Below are 23,637 nucleotides of genomic sequence, written 5' to 3' on the forward strand. Positions count from 1 at the left end.
CTTCTTTCTAGAAATATAGGTGAGTAACTTTTAATTAAATATAGCAAACAAATTATTTTCTTAATTTGATTTGCCTAAAAATCGTTATAAAGACTTTTTAAAAGTAGATCACAAACATATTTACTCCCTCTCTTAGTGAAAATGATGATATAGAATGTGTACCATTACAAAGATAAAATGATATCATTTTGAAAAAAACACATTGTTAATAAATGTATAATTCTTAAGTGGTAACTTCAGTGTCATCTGAATATAGTTATCTCTTATAAGCAATTATAATACTTTCTACCAAAGCTAGAGAGTTTATGTTAATCAGATAACAAAATGAAGCAAAATAGCATATCAATTTTTTGCCCTTCAGGTAAAACTGCTTCCTGTGCCTTTATATGACTGATGCCAGAAACCAGCCTGATTTCACAAAATATTGAGTTATAAGAGCTTGGTCAGTTGTTCTGAAGACTCCCACCCATATTCTCATATAGGTCCAGCAGAAAGGACAACAAAAAATTAAACACTACCTCAATGGAAGTGATTGATAGTCTTTCAAAGAGCATTCGTATTCCATATTCTTTATTTTAGGACAAGCAGGAGCTAAGATGGAGCGTATTGTAAAAGCATTACTTCCCCCCCTTTAAGCAGGTACATACTGCTGTGGAATTCTCTACCTTTGTGGCTGGTGGCTAAGAGTATTTCAGTAGGATAAGCATGGGTGGGCTATCAGCAGGGGAAGAAGTATGTTGTAAGTCATGTGAAGTTATGACAAAAATGAGAATCTCGGGGCTTATTTGGATCCCCTGTGTATTAGCTAATAAATATAATAAAGCTATGGTTCTATTATTCTACAGTTTTTCAGTGGGATAGTTTATGTGCAATTATATGCAAAATATATAGGCAGATTTGAATATGTTAAGCACTGCATGTGGTTGTAAGATGTATATTAATGTGGTTTCTGTGTTTTATAGTCTACCCCAGTAAACATTCACATAAAATATCAATGGCTTCACACATGTATGTGTTCTTCTCTTTCCCTTCCCCCCACATCCTGTCTCCACGCCCTCCTCATCCCTCCACCCTTCATCAAAGCTTGTGGTCCTTTTCCATCCGTGTACTAAAAGGTTCTTTGTAAACCAGGCCATTTGTCCATCATTGTTTGGGGTCCAAACAGTGGTAAGATACCCTGTCACCGATCCCGCGTGCTATGAATGGCAGCTCCTCTCCGGACAATTGGCGGAGGGGCCGAGAAATATTCCTGAGAGGATTATTTAACCTTTCAATTTAGAGGGCACAAAGCCTAGCTGATTAATGAACTTTCTGATGGGCGCCGATAAGCGGATCTATTTCTTTATTTCCGCTAAAAGTGATTCCTTCTCCTGTCCATATTACTATAATCTTAAACATAAAATGTGGCAAATAGATTAAAAAACAGCACTAAAGAGTTTATCTGGCTGGCAAACTGAAGGAGCTAAATTAAAATTGGTAATGACAGCAGTGGCTCAGCCTCATATATGGTTTTTAAATGCACTGTGTATTTTGAAGAGACTTATTCTCCAGCACGACTGGTAATGACTGCTTTTGGTGCACAGTCTGGGGCTGGCTTCTGTTATCCCCACCCCACCCCACCCCCCACCCCCCAAAAAAAATGAGTTGTGTTATCTGGATGGCTGCAGACACATACGCATCCCCCTTTCTCACTGCATGGGCAGACAAGGTCGATAGCATTACAAGGTATTTGTGGCAGTGCTTGTTTCAGTTTTCAGAGCTGCCAGTTTCCAGGCGGATTTGAATTACAAAAGAAGAAGCTGGCATGAAAATTGAAAGGTTTTATCGGCTGGTCTGAAGCCTCATAGCACATTGCTTATTTATGCAGTCCATTTGCACCAGGAAATATAAAAAGGAAATACATTTTTAAAATAAGGCCATAAAGACCCAGATATGTTTAAGATGGCAAATAAAATATAGATACCTATAATATCTTTCCAGGAAACGATTTTCACTTAATGTTGCACATTACTTCAGAAGAGCATTTATGTTGCTGTCATAAATTTGTGCGTTTGTGTCACTATGTAGGTAGTCTCTGGGGATTAAGAAAGAAGCCTTTGCTAACTTACTTTAAAATTAAAATAGACGGAGGGATAGCTCTGCAGTTTGAGAGCTACATTGGAAATATTTAAATAGGGTGGTAAATTAAACTTAAACTAACATTTTTGCATTCCATGTAAAATTAGCTATGGCCCAGTGAATAAATGCCACTACCTTTGGAGAAAATTGGGATGCTTTTTAAGCCATGAAGATTTGGAGCATTCAGAGGGTAAATTAATGTGATCCTTACTGTCTTGCATGTGTTCATTGTTCTCTGCTTACTGAGGTTTTCTTTTTTGTTGTTGGTTTTTTGGGGGGGAGGTCAAGTAGGGTTAGAATGTCATTTACAAAAGGAAAAACCATAAATTAATAAATTTAATAGCTCCTTATAAAACTTATGCTTCATTCATTTTAGTCTTCAAATATATTGTCTGTTAGATTTTGCCTAACACTTAACATTGTGAATATACTATCTGGTTGGGAGTTATACCAACTGTTTACCTCTATCCTTATTACTGTAGTGTAGTTTTGACTTGAAAAAGATACAGTCATGTAATCCCTTACACTGTAGGCTACATAAAATAAAGATATAAGTATACAAACATACAGTACTTCAAGGACTTGAATACTTAATGGTCTTGCCACACTGGCTATTTGCAGCCTTCAACCCATTGGCTTATAAAACTTAAGAGTGTCCAAAAGAGGGGTAGGGAGGAAGTTATGTGTACATAGGAAATTTCAAATCAAATTTCAAATCAGAATAAAGCAACATACTTTATTTGCTGCAGTTCAAATGAACACTGTTTTAGAATTCATCTTCCAATAAAGCAAATTGCTCTATTACTCCACTTAACCATGAGAGATGCAATTTTTTATTTTTTTATTTTTTTTTTTTGCAGTTTTCTTTTTTACCAGTGTCTGATACCTTTCTCATGTTTTCATGACCTGGACTAATTACTTCATGTAGTTTTTTTTTTAACAGAGAAAATATCAAAAGCATACACGTCTGCTGCATGCTAATGATGTGCTGTACATTTTTTCATGAATTTTCATAAGGATTTTTTCTACGTAGCATGTGTGGCTTAATGATGTAATCACCCGATAGACTAGAAAATGCTCCAAAGGAGACGTTACGGTCTGTTGTGTACATAATACATGTTTCAAAAATCTGCCTAATTAAGGAATTACTCGATGGATTGGGAGTCTGTTGGGTACATGACATAGTTTTTTTAACACATAGAAAATACAGGTATGTCATTATATATGATGCTTTTAATGGAATTTTTAGGATATAAGGGAAATTAATGGCAATGTCTGCTGGAATACAGTTGAATTCTTTTTTTTCCACTGAGGAAAAACAAAGCTTAAAAATTTTCGGAAGCTTTGTTTTAAAATAATTTCAAAGCCTTTAGCTTGAGAAGAGACTTTGTTCCCAGGTCTCTCACAGGGAAGTAATACTATGAATATTTGTCAGAACAGTATGCAAATGGAAGGTTTTGTTCAAACCATGGGTGGAATAGGCCTGGAGTTCAGGTTGCTAGGTGTGAGGGCCCACTCCAGAAAACCACTGAAAACGGAGAACAAGATACTAGCCTTTATAGGATAAGCATTTTTGCCTTTTCACAGACCCAGCTTTGGTTCAGTTCACTGCAAAACTATTTGCCCAACTTTAAAGTTTCTTTCTTTGATTCTTTTAGGCACCAGCTGTGATTTTCCTTGAATGTGTACCAGTTACTTTTCTGTTGGCATTTATTTTGTGAACAACACCAAAGGAAAGGGAAGGCATCCATTCTTTCCCTGATGACTTTTCATAAAACTAAGTAAAATACTTAGTATACTATATCTGATTCTAGAGTTGGTAGTAAAAATAATATATTTAAATTGGAGAAGTATGTTTTAAATTCAAATTTTTGTTCTGTCCAAATGTGAAATTCATGACATTAGGTCACTTCAACTAGTGGACTTTGACTATGTGGGCAAGGTTTTGGATTGTTGGAACATTTTCTTGACAAATCCTATTTGATTACTTGGGTTGGATATTTTAAAATACATGAATATAGGAAGGAGGCTTGAGCTGTTTATTAAAAGAATAAATTAATTGGAAATATTTTTGAAAGAATAAGGTAATTCTCAAGCATGAAAAGCATAGATTTGAGAGATGTGTATACAGATGTTCAGGAGGACTGAAGCTAAGCTCAGTGCTTTACTCAGTGTTACATTTGGTCATGAATACATTTAACTTCAAGCACTTAATGTATTTGCTTTTTAATCTATATTCATATAACAAATTATATTAATAAAAACATAGTCTAATCTTTAAGCATATGTATGATTATAAAAATAAGTCTATTTTGCATTCACAGGAGTAGAAAATTCCCTTTAATTAATGAAATTGATTGCAGATCCTATATAGTAATGAGCTTCAACTAGATACAAGCCCTCATTGGATCAAAGTCAGTCTAGATAAGGGCAGCCCAAGGTCACAGAGGGAGATCCCCAGCAGGTTCATTTGCATAAAAAATTACTGTTAGAAATAGGACACTGAGGCAGCTCTGGCGTTTTGATCTCTTGGCCTTTGTCATGGAGATTCCTGGTAGTGAAGGGAGTAAGGCCAGTGTCCCAGATAATGATTAACTGTTTTAATGGCATTCATTCATTCATTCCGCACTAACTACTCATGCAGAAAAAAGGGTTATGTAAAATGACATTAGAAGAAAATCATTTGTAATCGTTGCATCGGGCTGCACTTTGAGAAGACATTAGGAGTAAATCCGTGGCGTGGTAGGCTTACGCTTTATCTTCTGATATTTACTGAGTTTACTGGTGCATGAAAAGCTTTTAGCAAGAATAGCAGATGGGATGGACCTTTCATAGGTAATGCTATCTACCAGGTTATTACTTCTATATATTGATGGTAAAGTAATCTCCAAGATATCACCCTACAAATACAGATTATTTAAATGTCTGTAACCAAAAAACAAAAACAAACAAAACTGCTTTCATAAATAGTTCATTTGGTTATCCAGTGGGTCAGTCTGTAGGTAAATCTTTTAACTTTAAAAAAGTCCTAAAAAACTACATTCATTCCCTTGCATTTAACTTTTTGTCTGCAGTACAGACATGTATGACAGAACTTTGAACTTAGAGCTAATCAGTTGACACATTCTGCTTTAAATTGGACCTTTACCATTAATTAAAAATAAAGACATGCTCCAAGGCAGAAGTATTGAGTCACAGATTTCTATTTCTAACACTTTAAAGAGCTGTAAGATTTTTGTTAGGTCATAGTATGAAAACTTGTCTACTGGAAATCATTATTGAGTTTTCAGTACTGTATTTTCTAATACAGAAATGTTCTCTAATTAGGTAAGATCTAGGCTGATTTCATTCCTATTAAGTCTTAGTACATGATAGCAGCAGATAGCATTTGTCATGTCATTTACTAATTAATTATTGTGAAAGTTTGAATTTCCATAGCACGATATAAATACTGTTGCTATTTTTATTATAATAATGGAAGTTTTTAACTAGTGATATTATTCAGATGAATGAACATTCAGTGTTTGCACTTCATCCGGGGCATAAATGAACAGTGGGACTAAATATGAAGCTTTTTGAATGAGATTGCTTTGAAAATAAAATAAGTGTCAACATTAAACATGGTTTCAAAATCATGATTAGAAGGATCTCTCTGTTCCTGGTACTGTGACTGATTCCTGTTCTCTTTGTATTACTAATTCCTTCCTGGTTCTGCCAGAGTACATCACTCACCCTCAAGGTGAAGTATGAGAACTTACGAAGCTGTATTAATTTTTTCAGCCTTTTTAATATATCAAAGCATAATTTTATGAGTTCTCCCTTAATGACACAAAAAAATTAATGTTATTTCCCAAAGTATCCAGACTATTAAAAATAACTAAAATGTATTGGATGCTCACATGGTCCTTGCACTTTATATATGCATTGCTGCTGCTGTTGCTAAGTCGCTTCAGTCGTGTCCAACTCTGTGTGACCCCAGAGGGCAGCCCACCAGGCTCCCCCTCCCTGGGATTCTCCAGGCAAGAACACTGGAGTGGGTTGCCATTTCCTTCTCCAACGCATGAAAGTGAAAAGTGAAAGCGAAGTCGTTCAGTCGTGTCCGACTCTTTGCAACCCCATGGACTGCAGCCTACCAGGCTCCTCCATCCATGGGATGTTCCAGGCAAGAGTACTGGAGTGGGGTGCCATTGCCTTCTCCGTATATATGCATTATCTGATTATTAATTTATTAATACTTAGTGAACTCCTACTATACACCTAGGCCTGTTCCAGGAGTGAGGGTACAACACTGAACAAAAAAACAGACAACATCCCTGCAAGTTAGGGGACAGGCAAACCAAATAAGTAAACAGTACAGGTGTCAGATGTAGTGAGTACCTTGGAGTTTTAAAAAAAAAAGTAGTAAAACAGGATAGGGAACACCAATTGGAGGGAGCTAGCAGTGTTAAATAGGGTGGTCAGGAGGACCTTACTAAGAAAATGACATCTGAGCCAAGACTTGAAGGAGGCAAAGGAGCTTAATTAACCATGCTTATCTAGGGGAAGAGTGCTGCAGACAGACAGAGCAACATTGGTACTCTTTGCAATTTCCTCAAACTTAAGCAATAAAGTAAACTCAGAGAAATTCCATTAAGCTTTTGCTGTGTATCTTCAATCAGTAGCAGAGTTTCAGTATTCATGTCTACTTTAAATACTTTTATTGGCTGGATAATTCATGGTCACTTTCTAAAATTTTGGAGGCTGTAACATCTACTCATTCACCAGGTATTTATTGAGCATGTGCTGTGTTCTAGGTAAGATGTTGGGGGACTTTTTTTTGTCAAGAGCCAGATAGTAAATATTTTAGCTTTGTAGGCCTGTCACTGGTCTCTCCTTATAGCGTGAAAAGCAGCCTGGCTGTGTTCCAATAAAACTTTACTTAGGGACATCGAATTTTGAATTGTGTATACTTTTCACATCTTACAAAATATTTAATAAAAAAATTAAAAAAAAAACAGGACATGATACTTGGAAAAAAAAAAAGATTTTTAAACTGTTTATTTTTTTGTATTCTAAAAATGTGTTTTTTATTACAGACCTCTGTCCTAAAATGGATTTAATATTATCCCTTTCTAATATTTTATTTCTTTCAGCTTCACTGAAGTATAATTAAATTTCAGTAACCATCACATATTTATAAAGTGTACAGTTTGATCAGTTTGGATATATGTATACAAATCTAAGAGGCCATCAAAATGTATTATTTATTTAATAATGCATTTAATAAATGTATTATTATTTTTGGCTGCACCATGCAGCATGGGAGATCTCCATTCCCCAACCACGGATCAAACCCGTGTCCCCTGCAGTGGAAGCACGGAGTCTTAACCACTCCCAGTGGTTTAAAAGTGCTAGACCATTTTAAAATGTTAAAATCATTCTTGGGCCATACACAACAGGCAGTGAGCCGGATTTAGCCTGCCAGCCATGGTTTGCCAACACTTACTCTAGAATCTTGGCATAGGGATGCAGAGTGGACTAGATGAAGATGTCTGTCCTTAGCACGTCGCACTCTAGGAATGGGGAGGCAGATAATAATGAATAACCAGTTTAGTATATTAAAGGGTGACATAGGAAAAGGGGATCCAGAGCACTGTGGCCTCTAGTCTGAGAGGAAGTGACAGGAATGAACCACTGAAGAGTTGTGTTGTAGTGTGACTTTCTTTGTGTTCTGTACTCCCAGGGAGAAGCCAGAAGTATTGTGAGGGGTACAGGTGCCCCTGCACATGAGGAAGTCCCTGCTTGTATCCATACCAGTCAAGTCAAGTTCCAATGTCTGGATATACTTGCTAATTTGGTTCTCATCAACTCCCCTCATAATTACTTCCTTATCCTTTTGCATAGGATTTGAACCAATGGAACATTTACTCAGTGAAATAAATATAAGTGAGAGTATTTTCCTTCTCATGAATGAATCTAGAAATCTTGGCTCAGAGATAAATTGTCATGTATCTACACAGACACAGAGAAACTTTTAAACATAGATAAGTTTTCCAGAGAACATATATTATTTGGGGGATGGATTATGCTATCATTGGTTATAGTTTGTGCTAACAGTCACCAGTTAGCTGTTGAGTACCTACCATTAGCTTCATACTAGCTTCCCGTGCCACTTAAATCCAACGCTTTTCACCCTCATTTATGATCTGGTCCCTTTTCACCTCTAGAACCTCCTTTTCTCCCAATTTTCCTTCATCTATCACACTTCAAAGTTATAGATAGTTTTCAGATACTCAAATATAGCAAGCTTATGCTCACCTCAGAACTTTGCACTACCTATTCCCATGCCTTATGCCTAAAATGCTATTTCCCCAGTCATCACATAGTTGGTGGGGTTATTATGAGAAATGACCTTCGCAGTGTGAGTTCCCCCATACTCAATCTGAGTCACCACCAATGACTTATTTACACAACATTTTAATTGCCTATATACCATTTATTACTATCTGATACTGTCCGTGAATGTGTACTCTTGGTTTTATCTGTCTTTCAGCACTGGAGATGTGAGTAGCAATTTTTGTCTTGCTCACTGCTCCATTAGCTACTCTTTTTAAAAAATTTTTATTTATTTATTTTAATTGGAGGTTAATTATTTTACAATATTGTACTGGTTTTTGCCATACATTGACATGAATCAGCATGGGTGTACATGTATCCCCCATCCCGCAACCCCCTCCCACCTCCCTCCCCATCCCATCCCTCTGGGTTGTCCCAGTGCACCAGCCTTGAGTGCCCTGCTTAATGCATCAAACTTGGACTGGTGATCTGTTTCACATATGGTAAATACATGTTTCAGTGCTATTCTCTCAAATCATCCCACCCTTGCCTTCTCCCACAGAGTCCAAAAGTCTGTTCTTGATATCTGTGTCTTTTTTGCTGTCTCGCATATAGGGTCATCATTGCCATCTTTCTAAATTCCATATATATGCTTTAATATACTGTATTGGTGTTTTTCTTTCTGGCTTACTTTACTCTGTATAATAGGCTCCAGTTTCATCCACCTCATTAGAACTGATTCAAACGTGTTCTTTTTAATAGCTGAGTAATAATCCATTGTGTGTATGTACCACAATTTTCTTATCCATTCAGCTGCTGATGCACATCTAGGTTGCTTCCATAGCCTAGCTATTGTGAACAGTGCTGCGATGAACATTGGGGTACACATGTCTCTTTCAATTCTGATTTCCTCAGTGTGTATGCCCAACAGTGGGATTGCTAGGTCATATTGGCAGTTCTAGTTCCAGTTTTTTAAGGAATCTCCACACTGTTCTCCATAGTGGCTGTACTAGTTTGCATTCCCACCAACAAGTGTAAGAGGGTTCCCTTTTCTCCACACCCTCTCCAGCATTTTTGTTTGTAGACTTTTTGATAGCAGTCATTCTGACCGGCATGAAATGGTACCTCATTGTGGTTTTGATTTTAATTTCTCTGATAACAAGTGATGTTGAGCATTTTTTCATGTGTTTGTTAGCCATCTATATGTCTTCTTGGAGAAATGTCTGTTTAGTTCTTTGGTCCATTTTTTGATTGGGTCATTTATTTTTCTAATATTGAGCTACATGAGCGGTTTGTTTATTTTTTGAGATTAATTCTTTGTCAGTTGCTTCATTTGCTGTTATTTTCTCCCACTCTGAAGGCTGTCTTTTCACCTTGCTTGTAGTTTCCTTTGTTGTGTAAAAGCTTTTAAGTTTAATTAGATCCCATTTGTTTATTTTTGTTTTTATTTCCATTACTCTGGGAGGTGGGTCATAGAGGATCTTGCTTGTGATTTATGTCAGAGAATGTTTTGCCTACATTTTCCTCTAGGAGTTTTATAGTTTCTGGTCTTATGTTTAGATCTTTAATCAATTTTGAGTTTATTTTTGTGTATGGTGTTAGAAAGTGTTCTAGTTTCATTCTTTTATAGGTGGTTGACCAGATTTCCCAGCACCATTTGTTAAAGAGATTGTCTTTTTTCCATTGTATATTTTTGCCTCCTTTGTCAAAGATAAGATGTCCATAGATGTATGGATTTATCTCTGGGCTTTCTATTTTGTTCCATTGATCTATATTTTTGTCTTTGTGCCAATACCATACTGTCTTGATGACTGTAGCTTTGTAGTATAGTCTAAAGCCAGACAGGTTGATTCCTCCAGTTCCATTCTTCTTTCTCAAGATTGCTTTGGTTATTCGAGGGTTTTGTATTTCCATACATATTGTGAAATTATTTGTTCTAGTTCTGGAAAAATACCATTGGTAACTTGATAGGGATTGCATTGAATCTATAGATTGCTTTGGGTAGTATACTCATTTTCACTATATTGATTCTTCCAATCCATGAACATGGAATATTTCTCTATCTATTTGTGTCCTCTTTGATGTCTTTCATCAGTGATTTATAGTTTTATATATATAGGTCTTTTGTTTCTTTAGGTAGATTTATTCCTAAGTATTTTATTCTTTTTGTCGCAATAGTGAATGGGATGGTTTTTTTAATTCTCTTTCTGTTTTCTCATTGTTAGTGTATAGAAATGCAAGGGATTTCTGTGTATTCGTTTTATATCCTGCAGCTTTACTATATTCATTGATTAGCTCTAATAATTTTCTGGTGGCATTTTTAGGGTTTTATATGTAGAGGATCATGTCATCTGCAAACAGTGAGAGTTTTACTTCTTTCCAATCTGGATTCCTTTTATTTCTTTTTCTGCTCTGATTGCTGTGGCTAAAACTTCCAAAACTGTGTTGAATAGTAGTAGTGAGAGTGAGCACCCTTGTCTTGTTCCTGACTTTAGGGGAAATGCTTTCAATTTTTCACCATTGAGGATAATGTTTGCTGTGGGTTTATCTTTTACGGCTTTTATTATGTTGAGTTATGTTCCTTCTATGCCTGCTTTCTAGAGAGTTTTGATCATAAATGGGTGCTGAATTTTGTCAAAGGCTTTCTCTGCATCTATTGAGATAATCATGTGGTTTTTGTCTTTCAATTTGTTAATGTGGTGTATCACATTGATTGATTTGTGAATATTGAAGAATTCTTGCATCCCTGGGATAAAGCCCATTTGGTCATGATGTATGATCTTTTTAATGTGTTGTTGGATTCTGTTTGCTAGAATTTTGTTAAGGATTTTTGCATCTAGTTCATCAGTGATATTGGCATGTAGTTTTCTCTTTTTTGTGGCATCTTTGTCTGGTTTTGGTATTAGGGTGATGGTGGCCTCATAGAATGAGTCTGGGATTTTACCTTCCTCTGCAATTTTCTGGAAGAGTAAGTAGGATAGGTGTTAGCTTTTCTCTAAATTTTTGGTAAAATTCACCTGTGAAGCCATCTGGTCCTGGGCTTTTGTTTGTTGGAACATTTTTGATTACAGTTTCAATTTCCATGCTTGTGATGGGTCTGTTAAGATTTTCTATTTCTTCCTGGTTCAATTTTGGAAGGTTATACTTTTCTAAGAATTCGTCCATTTCTTCCAAGTTGTCCATTTTATTGTCATATAGTTGCTGATAGTAGTCTCTTATGATCCTTTATATTTCTGTGTTGTCTGTTGTGATTTCTCCATTTTCATTTCTAATTTTATTGGTTTGATTCTTCTCCCTTTTTTCCTTGATGAGTCTGGCTAATGGTTTGTCTATTTATCTTCTCAAAGAACCAGTTTTGTTGATTTTTGCTGTAGTCTTCTTTGTTTCTTTTTCATTTATTTCTGCCCTAATTTTTATGATTTCTTTCCTTCTACTAACTGTGGGGTTCTTCATTTCTTCTTTTTCTAGTTGTGTTAGGTGTGCTGCTGCTGCTGCTGCTGCTGCTAAGTCACTTCAGTCATGTCCGACTGTGCAACCCCATAGACTGCAGCCCATGTTAGGTGTAAAGTTAGGTTATTTATTTGATTTTTCTCTTGGCCATTAATCTTAGAGCAATATCTGGCATGTATTAGGCACTCAGTAATTGTCTTTTGGGTGGTTTAAGGAAAGTATATACAGATGCTCATGCCACGTGCCTTGCACACTGATAATTGTCACTGATGGAGGCATCCTTGGACTTAGATTTTGCTCTGCTCGTCCCCCTCTTTTCTCATACACAATGTGGTTTCTTGAAAAAGTCATCTATATTCTGTTCTTCAGCATCTTCCTACTTGTAATAAACCCCTTACAATCTGGCTGGTGCCTCTGCCTCTCAAATGAAACTGCTCACACCAGTTGCCAACAACTTCCTGGCTGCCATGTCTAATGGATTTTGTAGTCTTTGTTATATTTGATTCATCAGTGGTGTTTGACAACTTCTCCATTCTGCCTTCACATCCATGGTACCATCTCTTTAGGTTTTATTTCTTTCCCTTAAACCATTATGTGCTTATGGTTGCAAATTTTATGTCACATCAAATAATATCTTTTAGATGGAAAAATTATTTCTCCTTACTAACTTCATGTCTTCCTAGCACTCTGCTACCTGAACAGATTTGTAAGCCACTGAGCATGAGTGGTACGTGCTTCTGTGCATACCTGTTAAAACTGTATTTAATGGCTTTTTGCTAGTCTCAATTCATGATCCCCACTTTTTATTGAAGGATGTATTTGTTGGTTGTGTTTTTGATTATATCCCAATTTGTAATAGCTGAAGTTGTAAATTCCGTTTTGTATTTTCAGTAGAAAGCATCTTTCAGGTTACTGTCATCCTCCAGTTTTTCATTTTAGGAAACAGGAGCTAAAAGTAAAGTTGTTTGAAGAAGGTTACTTTTATAACCTATAGTTTATTTTCATATATCAAGAAAATAAAACATCCACAATCTACCTATTTGGCACATTAAATAAAAAAATTAGTTATCAAGCCAATTAGTTGGCACTCTTTTATTGGCACCCAATAAAGAATACAAGAAATAAGCTTATTCAAGTTTATTCTCATCCATCCAATCTCCAAAAATATGAGAAGAATTAGGTTTTTCCTCTATTTAAAGCTCCTGCCTTTTCAGGAGTTTTGCTCTCTCCATCCCTTCTCTGTGTCTTCAACTTCTCCATCTCTACTAGCTTTCTCACATGTTCAAATCTCTTCCATTCTAGCAACAAATTCTGCCAAATCCTCTCCCTTGGTCCTGACTGATCTTATTTTGCCCCTTCTTATATATCCTTCATAAAGCAATATATACCTACTCTTCGGGCTTCCCTTTTGGCTCAGTTGGTAAAGAATCCACCTCCAATGTGGGAGACCTGGGTTGGATCCCTGGGTTGGGAAGATCTCCTGGAGAAGGGAAAGGCTACCCACTTCAGTGTTCTGGCCTGGAGAATTCCATGGAGTCCATGGGATCGCAAAGAGTAGGACACAACTGAGTGACTTTCAGCTACTCTCCACATTTCTTCAACTTCCATTCATTTTTTAGACATTTTTTATTATGAAATGTAATATATGTCCTGAAAAGTACATCAAACATATGTGTACAGTAATTAGTTATATAACTTCCATTCAAGTTATATGATACCAGTGTGTTCAAAAATAGAAAATTACCACTACCCTGAAACCCTCTGTGCTCTATTCTCTCCCCACAGGAAGTAATCACCATCCTGGCTTTTGTAGGTCATCATTTCCTTGCTCTTCTTTGTAGTTCTACCACCTTTGAGTGCATCTTCTTCACTCTTCAACCCGTTGCCTGCTATTCTCTCTACCTTCCCACAGATTCCAGAGTTCTCACAATGAGATTATCCATGAACAATGACAAGTCTCATGAGTGTTTCTCAGTTCTAATCTCACTAGGCCTCTCTGCTATATTTGACATCATAGATCAGTTCATCCATCTTGGAACTACTCTAAGGTATATGACTATTTTCTCTGTGGCTCTGCGTTCTTTAACCTCTCCTCCTTTGTCTGTGTCATAGGCTTTTCTGCCCGCCCTTTTCATGTTGCTATGCTCAGGGCTTCCATCTTTAGCTCACTGCTGTTCAACTGGCTGTGGTGATTCTGAACACTCTGGTCATTTCAGCCTCAGCTGTTGTGTAGCTTACTTTCAGATCTAATCTTTAACTCAGACATGTTTCCTAAACCTTATCTTAAAACAGATAACTTCCTGGTGGACATCTGTCTCAATCTAGATGCTCAACATCCAAAATAGACTTCATCATCTTTCCCTCTAAATTGACTCTGCTCTCTTTTCCTACCTTTTCTGAATCAGTTGTTGACACTACTACTCACCAGTTCCCCCAAGTTAGAAACCTGAAAAGCATCCTAATTTCTCCTTGCTGCTGCTGCTGCTAAGTCGCTTCAGTCGTGTCTGACTCTGTGCGACCCCATAGACAGCAGCCCACCAGGCTCCCCCGTCCCTGGGATTCTCCAGGCAAGAACACTGGAGTGGGTTGCCATTGCCTTCTCCAATGCATGAAAGTGAAAAGTGAAAGTGAAGTTGCTCAGTCGGGTCTGACTCTTCGCGACCCCATGGACTGCAGCTTACCAGGCTCCTCTGTCCATGGGATTTTCCAGGCAAGAGTACTGGAGTGGGGTGCCATTGCCTTCTCTAATTTCTCCTTACCCTCTACCTAAAATTTTCCATTTGATATATGCCTAATTCTTTAAGAGTAAATTTAAATTTTATATTTCAAGGGAAGCTTTATCTGAGTTCCTCATCCCATCCAATAATGGATCCCTTTTGTCAGTCCATTAATACTTTGTACATGCTTCTGTCACTATGTTTACATTGTTTGCCATTATCTATTTATATTCCTGGGTTAGGAAGATCCCCTGGAGAAGGAAATGCAACCCACTCGGTATTCTTGCCTGGAGAATCCCACGTACAGAGGAGCCTGGCAGACTAAAGTCCATGGGGTCACAAAGAGTCGGACATGACTTAGCAACTAAACCCAACTGTTTATATGTCTGTCACATTCTACTAGGCTTTTATTCTCCTTTATCTGAGATACCTAATACATAACACAGTCACAGTATTGGCCACAACACCGAATGGAATTGAGGAGGTTGAGGAAAGCACATGTTGATGTTAAGAATAAAAGAATTGTTATCATGTTACACACTTTAATCACACAGAACCATCTGAATATGGGTTCTCCACACTAAACTATAAGAGGCAGTGTTTCTAAGGAATCTTTTACCTAAAAGAAGTTCTTTTGGAAAGTGTGAGGTTTTAGTTTCCTTCTGACATTCACTAAATCTTCACAAATATTCATTTTTCAGACCAAACCTGGACCACCCAAAAAGCCAAAGACCACTTCTGGACAATCAACCTTGGTGTATTGCTACAACTGTGGGCAAGAAGGCCATTATGGACATGTGAGTTTAAGTGGTAATTTGGACATAAAGCATTCTGTTGCTCAGGAGTGGTTGCTGAAAGGTGAACTTGAAAAGAATAATTCTAAACACTTACTTTTTTTATATATAAACTAATATCTTGAGGTAAGACCTAAATATATTTTCAACTGATTTACTTCTTCCATCCCTACCAGAGTAACAGATCTGACAAAGCACATTCCTATATTTGTTTTAAATATACATGCAGGTTAGTCTAAAACAAATACAGTTCATAGAATTGTTCAGACAAAATATAGTAGTTAATAAGTTTACAATTCTCAGGAATTTCAAGGATTGATAATACTTTGACCCAGCTGAATCGTGATTTTAGATTTTCTACATAGTTCTCCAGTATCTCTGCTTTTCCCTGGTACTGTGTTCAGTTAAATCTTTACCACTCACATGCAAACCCCAACACTCGCTGGTGGAAGGACAGAGGGCTGCTGCCTTGTCAACCAGCCTGCCCACCCCACACATGCCCAGATTCCCTATCCCACCTGCATATTTCCTAACCCTAACTGAAAGGGCCAAACCTGTGTTCTAGATTCTGAGGTGTCAAAGCAGAAGCTTGTTGCTGTGAGGTGGGAGTGAGTCTCCTAGCCAGTTGCTTCATTAAGTATGAATGAGCAGTAGCTCATTGCAGAGATGGGATGCAGTAAGAATCGATTCACAGTCCATACGTTCTGGGAATCTTGAGGAAGAGGAGGAAAGGCGGTGGCACAAGAAACAGAAAATCTGTACAGAGAAATACACTCCCAGTCTCCAGATAGGCTTCTAACAGGCTAGAAGCCAAAATAAACTGATACCAAATCAGATCTGATGACAGGAAGTGGAAAGCATACAAAAGTAGGGAGTCCTCAAAATGGCTAGAGGTATGAGCAGTAGGATGGAGTGGTATTGCAGATCACATCTTGAGTTCTGACCATGGCACTTCACCAGTGCAGACCTTGCGGGTAGAGCTCTACAATATGGAGAGAGAGAAAAAAGTCTGGAGAAGAAAAAGCATGGGACAGAGTCCATCAACAGATGATGGTTTCCTTCCTTATTGGGGCAGTAGGACTGTGGAGTGAGGGATAGAATATGAAAGCTAGGATGGAGTTCTGCCCCTTAGCTGTAATTTTTGCTGTATTACTGACAACCATGTGACTTACATTGTAGGTGCTGGGGATGGGGGAGGGGGAATGAGGAGTTAGTGTTTAATGAGGACAGAGTTTCCGTTTAGGAAGGTGAAAATTTCAGGAGGTGGATAATAATGAGAGTTGCACAACAATGGGAATGTACTTGTGTGACTGATATAACTTCACTTTTATAGAGCTCACACTGAAAACCTAGTTAGAGAATTTTCAATTTTTTTGAAAGTTACCATCTCCAGATCTTTTTGTGCTCTGTGTTCCTTGTTGCCAAAACTCAGATGTTGCTAATACTGTTTAGTGAACATTTTCACATAAGCAGTCCACTGCCATACAAATCACATAGATGTACCATTTATGCTTGCTTACCTCTTTAAAGCAGAAGGTTATAATTTTAGCATTTATGTTTGTTCAATTAAGGAAAAACAATTATAGTTGAACACATACTGCTTACTAGTCACTCCTGTTAATGGAGATAGGAAATATATTAAAATCATTTGGAATTTATCCCTGAAATCTAGATTTAGATGATTTTTAATTTATAATAAAGCAAATTTGGCAGCCTTATCACTGCCATAGATGAAGAACTCTAGATTATCCACACTAATGAAGAAGATCAGTGGTGTGGCTAATCCAGAATAGTAGATAAATTATATAGCCAACTATCAATTGTCTGTGCTAATGGAGGGGACCAGTGATGTGGATAATCAAAATATAATTTACATGTAGCTTTGGAAAATGTTTGTAGTACTGTATAGCTCTGTATAGCCACATCAGTCTAGACTGTACAGGACCCAAATAGGAGACTGTGTAGGTAGGTAGTTAACAGATGTCTGAGGATGCCTCCCCTTCAGTTTCAGAAATTCAGCTGTACGGATGTTAATAAATAGCTTCTTCATGTGAAAGATACTCTAAGGTAAATGTGACTGCTCCCTTCTCTAATTCAACTTGCTCTTTAACTGGGGAGGGAGGGATGATCATAAGCAGCTTGGTATGAAGCAAACTGATAGGAAATGGTGGTCACTGTATAAGGAGATCACTCCAGGGTCAGTGGGGTGCTGGGAGTATGAGAGCACTAATACCTTTTTGTAATTGTGATTTGCTCTTAGGCTTCCAGGCTGGGTTGTGGGTAAAGAATCCGCCTGCAGTGTAGGAGACATTTGAGATACAGGTTCAATCCCTAGGTTGAGAAGATCCCCTGGAGGAGGAAATGGCAACCCACTCCAGTATTCTTGCCTGGGAAATCCCATAGACAGAGGAGCCTGGGAGGCTTCTCATTTGCTCTTTATATTTTACAATTAGAATCTGTCTTAGTCCATTCAGACTGCTATAAACAAGCTACCATAGACTGAGTAGGCTTATAAACCACCAGAATTAATTTTTTTAACCAAGATGATGGTGCAGAATCAGTGTCTGGTGAGGGCTGCTTCTTCACTTTCTTGGCTGTGTCCTCACATGGTAGAAGAGGATAGAGAGCTCTGTGGGAATCTCTTTTATAAGAGTTCCACCCTCATGATCTAATCACAGTCCCAAAGGGTCCACCTCCTAATGCCATCACCTTGGGGTTTAGATTTCAACACATGAATTGGGTTGAGGGGACACACAAATGTTCAAACTATAGCAGAATCTTAGACCTAAATCTTTTATGAATATCCTTTATTCTGAAAACTTGGTGCCACTGTGGATAGAGATTTATAAAAGCAATTCTTTATGTTACCATGTAGGTTTGCCTTATAACTTTCAATACCCAAAAAGAGTCAGAAACTCAACAGCAGGTTAAATCTAAAGATAGTTGGAAGAAAGAAATTATAATGAACCAAATTACTGAAATAGAAAACGAGATTAAATAGCATCATCAAAACCAAAAGCTGGTTCTTTGAAAACATTTTCTTTTCAAAAGAAAAGAGACAGACTTCTGGAAAAGCTTCTCAAAGTAAAGGAAAAGATAAAAATAAACGATGAGTGAAAAGTGTAAATAGCTTGAAATACAGTACAATTTTTAAATTATAGGAGAATACTGTATAAACTTCATGAAGTTCAGCATTAGGGACTTCCCTACCCATTGTGTGGTTAAGACTCTGTGCTTCTACTTCAGGGAGCATAGGTTTAATACATGGTCAGGGAACTAAGATCCTGCTTGGCACATGACCAAAATAAAGTTCAATGTTAAATCTGAAAAATGAAATAAATAACTCTATGGGAAAATATGAACTAATCAAAATGACTGAAGAAGAACAAACCTACATGAACCAATACCACTAAAAAGATTGAATTAATAATCAAAATTCTCCCCACCAAAATATACCAGAACCAGGTAGGTTTGTAGTCAAGTTTTACCAAACATTTATTCAGAGAGATAATCCAAAAGAACACTACTCAACTTATTTTTTGAAGGTATTATAACCTAAAGCTACTTCAAAATATTTGCAGAATGTTACCATTTTTATGAAATCTGAACACTTCAAACTTATGATGTTGTTTAATTGGCATATTTATTAATAGTAAATTAATAGTAAAAGTATTAAAGCATGAGAATGGTAGACACCAACTTTAAGACCATGGCAGCTTCTGGAAAGGAAAGGAGATAAATGGGAAGTGGGAAGGACAGTTACACAGAAGATCTCAATTCTATCATTAATGCCTAGTGGGAAGAAAACTGAATTAATGGTAAATGTTGATTTGATAAAGCTACATGGTTAGATATAGATTTCCATTACTTTATTTTCTGTACTTTAGTGTGTATTTAGAATGATTCCTAGTTCTTTAAATTACAAATTATGTCTCTAAGTGTATGGCAGCCAGCTTGATCAAGTATCTTAGAATTACAACTTGAGTATATCATAACAGAGTTATGATAAATCAGCTAAATTCTATTCAGGTAATTCACATATTTTCTTGCTAAGAGATACAGATAGCCTCCATTATCTTAAAGTAGAGTGTTCCTGTGAAACCTTACCTAAACCAAAGTAGCTGTAAAGCAAAGAAGCAGTTACCTTATAACACATTTTTCCAATGAGTGCAAAACATAAGTGGAGATAAAACACAGATGCTCACAGACACAGTTCAAAGCTATGGTGACTTGATTCTGAGATGCTGAGTGTAGGTTATGAGGAGGGAGCTTCATGGTGCCACTCTTGCTACTCGCAGTCAGTTCAGTTCTGTCAGTCGTGTCCAACTCTTTGCCACCCCATGTCCATCACCAGCTCCCAGAGCTTGCTCAAACTCATGCCCATCGAGTTGGTGATGCCATCCAACCATCTCTTCCTCTATTGTCCCCTTCTCCTCCTGCCTTCAATCTTTCCCAGCATCAGGGTCTTTTCCAGTGAGTCAGTTCTTCGCATCAGGTGGCCAAAGTATTGGAGTTTCAGCTTCAGCATCAATCCTTCCAATGAATATTCAGGATTGATTTCCTTTAGGATTGACGGGTTTGATCTCCTTGCAATATGAACAGTATGAAAAATCTACTGTGGTTACTCACTGTATAATGGTAGCTGCAAAAGATGCTAAAGGCTATTTTCATTTTCACCTTTTCTTATAAAGGTGAAAATCGGCTTCATAGTTCTTTCTGTTAGTGAAAACAAATCTTTCATAAAAGTGAATCAGTGTAAAGCGAACTTTTAAAAAGCAGGGGCTACTTGTACTTTAACTTTTCTTTAGTACCTAGCTAAGAAGTACTGACAACCTAGACAGCATATTAAAAAGCAGAGACATTACTTTGCCAACAAAGGTCCGTCTAGTCAAGGCTATGGTTTTTCCAGTAGTCATGTATGGATGTGAGAGTTGGACTATAAAGAAAGCTGAGCACTGAAGAACTGATGCTTTTGAACTGTGGTGTTGGAGAAGACTCTTGAGAGTCCCTTGGACTGCAAGGAGATCTAACCAGTCCATCCTAAAGGATATTAGTCCTAAATATTCATTGGAAGGACTGATGTTGAAGCTGAAACTCCAATACTTTGGCCACCTGATGCGAAGAACCGACTCATTTGAAAAGACCCTGATGCTGAGAAAGATTGAAAGCGGAAAGAGAAGAGGACAACAGAGGATGAGATGGCTGGATGGCATCATCGACTGAATGAACATGAGTTTGAGTAAACTCCAGGAGTTGGTGATGGACAAGGAGGCCTGGCGTGCTGCAGTCCATGGGGTCTCAAAGAGTCGGACATGACTGAGCAACTGAACTGAAGAAGTACTGAATGTTTATGGTAAATTTTAGGCAAGATCGCAGAAGACAGAAGTGAAAGGTTCCAGAGACCAGCCTGTTTCAAATGAAAGACATTATTTGGTTTGCAACAAGTTGAATGGATCTTTGTCACAGATCAGGATAAACAAAGCCTACTACATGGGACATGGCTGAGGCCAAGGATGTGGATTTGGGAACTGGCAACCACCAGAAGACCAGAGTAAGGAGAGTGGGGCAAGTTGAGAGGAGTGATCTTTTCATGAGTAGGGGAAGCAAAGAGGAGAAAAGTTTCCTTCAAAATCACGTAGGAGCACTTTCAAGCTAGGCAAACCCACCACTACCCTCAGTTCAGTTCAGTTCAGTCGCTCAGTCGTGTCTGACTCTTTGAGACCCGATGGACTGCAGCACGCCAGGCCTCCCTGTCCATTACCAGCTCCCGGAGTTTACTTAAACTTATGTCCATTGAGTTGGTGATGCCATCCAACCATCTCATCCTCTGTCGTCCCCTTCTCCTGCCTTCAATCTTTCCCAGCATCAGGGTCTTTTCCAGTGAGTCAGTTCTTCGCATCAGGTGGCCAAAGTATTGGAATTTCAGCTTCAACATCAGTCCTTCCAATGAATATTCAGGACTGATTTCCTTTAGGATGGACTGGTTAGATCTCCTTGCAGTCCAAGGGACTCTCAAGAGTCTTCTCCAACACCACAGTTCAAAAGCATCAGTTCTTCAGTGCTCAGCTTTCTTTATAGTCCAACTCTCACATCCATATATGACTACTGGAAAAACCATAGCTTTGATTAGATGCACCTTTGTTGGCAAAATAACGTCTCTGCTTTTTAACATGCTGTCTAGGTTGGTCATAACTTGTCTTCTAAGGAGCAAGCATCTTTTAATTTCATGGCTGCAGTCACCATCTGCAGTGATTTTGGAGCCCAAGAAAATAGTTTGTCACTGTTTCCTTTGTTTCCCCATCTATTTGCCATGAAGTGATGGGACCAGGTGCCATGATCTTAGTTTTCTGAATCTTGAGGTTTAAGCCAACTTTTTCACTCTCCTCTTTCACTTTCATCAAGAGGCTCTTTAGTTCTTCTTCTCTTTCTGCCATAAGTATGGTGTCATCTGCATGTCTGAGGTTATAAATATTTCTCCCAGCAATCTTGATTCCAGCTTGTGCTTCTTCCAGCCCAACATTTCTCACCACCCTGCTCCCCACTGTAAGAATCACTGCCCTTGTGAGCAGTGGTGTTGACTTAAAATAAGCTTGCAAAAACCACTTGTGTGGAGGAAAAAGAGCAAAAGTTTAAGAATTTAGCCCCACATCAGAGTGTAAATGTGATGAGAAGAAGAAAAGGAGAAGCACTTGAAGGAAGGCTGTTGGAAGAGACAGAGATGCAAAGGACTGATAAAACATAATTTCAAATGAAACAAACCGTCTAACAGAGGAAAAAGGCACTGCTGGGGGAGAATGTTGGCAGGAAAAACTTTAAAAAGATCAGAAGGGTTTCATAGGTAAAGAAGTAAAGGAAGAAAACCCAAGCCTGAAAGACTAGCATGTAAGCACAGTTGAGTGTTTGATCATCCCAGTGTCCCAGCAAACCACATCCTGCAGCCATAGTGCATATGAGTGATGCAGGGCTCATCTCTTAATTACAGTGGTCCATAATCTTACCAAATGGTTATCTGAACTGTGTGACCTTATGACATCATAATTTCAAATACAATTTGCAGGAATGTACAGAAAGACGAATGTTTAACCAGACCTTTCCAACATCTCCATTCATCTATTACTATGATGACAAATACAAAATCCGGGAGAGAGATCAGAGAATAAAACGAAAAGTGAAAGGTATGTTACTAGACTTTTTCCTAAATTGCCTTTGCAATAGTTCCTAAATTTCTTTCTTTCTTTTTTTTTTTTTTTTTTTTTTTTTTGTGCTGTCTTTGCAAACTGCTTTGTGGGCCTTTGGTTAGCACAGAAAATGTTTTTAGTAATTACTGCAGAAAGTGGAACTTTCTTGATCTCCAGAAGTCAAGCACCCACTTCAAAAATCCTGCTTTATAATCTGTTCACAATGAACATTTTTCTCACACTGTGATTATTTTAGAAAATGTCCAGAAAAACACTTCTGTCCATTTATGCATGCAGAATTTTTAAAGGCTCCTTTGAGATTTTTCTTTTCAACAAGTAATTATGTTTTCCCTCTAGTATTTTTCAAGCAAATAAAAAGCTTTCTCTGCTCGGTGATTCCTGGAGCTTCCCCGAAGAAGTCATTGGCCACCATTATGAGCAGAGCTCCAGATCCACAGTCACCCTCCATTTCTTTATTTGCCATTGCTAACATAATGCTGTCTCACCAAATTGTTTTATAATTTACATCTATTCTCTCTGCCTCTCTTCTTTCTTGCTATATACTTTAAGATGGTTTACAAAGTTACTTTTTTTGCCTTCAGGACCAAATAATTCTATATTTTTCACTTTTGCTCATACATTGTTGACCCTTGGCCTTTTCATTATTCTTTTCCTGACTGTCTCTGAGTTCAGGTCCTTTCAAAATGAAGACACTAATTCTGGAGAAAAGTAGATGAATCACTTCAACTCCTGCATATTTTGCATATTTTATTTTATATAAAGTTTATCTCAACTATATGTAGAGAAATTATAGTATAAGAAGATAAAAATTAGCAGCTGAATTTTTAAAAGATTACAAAGAAATGTACCAAAATGTCATCTCTGAATTAAAGGGTTGTGTGTGCTTTCTCTTTTATTTTCTCTATACTTTTTCCATATTTCCCATCTTTTAGTTATTGACAACTCTGTGGTACAGATCCACTTTGAGGCTCGCTATTGTGGACTTTGTGTTTTATACTGAAGTTTATAAGTAATTTGGAGAAGGCAATGGCACCCCACTCCAGT

The 23,637-nt window shown here is 37.6% G+C and overlaps 1 protein-coding gene across 2 annotated transcripts in view; it reads left to right on the forward strand.

The window, feature by feature from the left end:
- The window catches only part of ZCCHC7 (zinc finger CCHC-type containing 7), a 266,912-nt gene that overhangs the window by 240,905 nt on the left and 2,370 nt on the right, over nt 1-23,637 (forward strand). For both annotated transcript variants that reach the window (XM_006063495.4, XM_006063496.4), the window contains exons 7-8: nt 15,302-15,397; nt 22,452-22,569. In XM_006063495.4, the coding sequence (XP_006063557.4) occupies nt 15,302-15,397; nt 22,452-22,569 (214 nt within the window). The remainder of the gene's footprint in view (nt 1-15,301; nt 15,398-22,451; nt 22,570-23,637) is intronic.

This window comes from Bubalus bubalis, chromosome 3 (assembly GCF_019923935.1).
Source record: "Bubalus bubalis isolate 160015118507 breed Murrah chromosome 3, NDDB_SH_1, whole genome shotgun sequence".
In the NCBI taxonomy this organism is placed as follows: domain Eukaryota; kingdom Metazoa; phylum Chordata; class Mammalia; order Artiodactyla; family Bovidae; genus Bubalus; species Bubalus bubalis.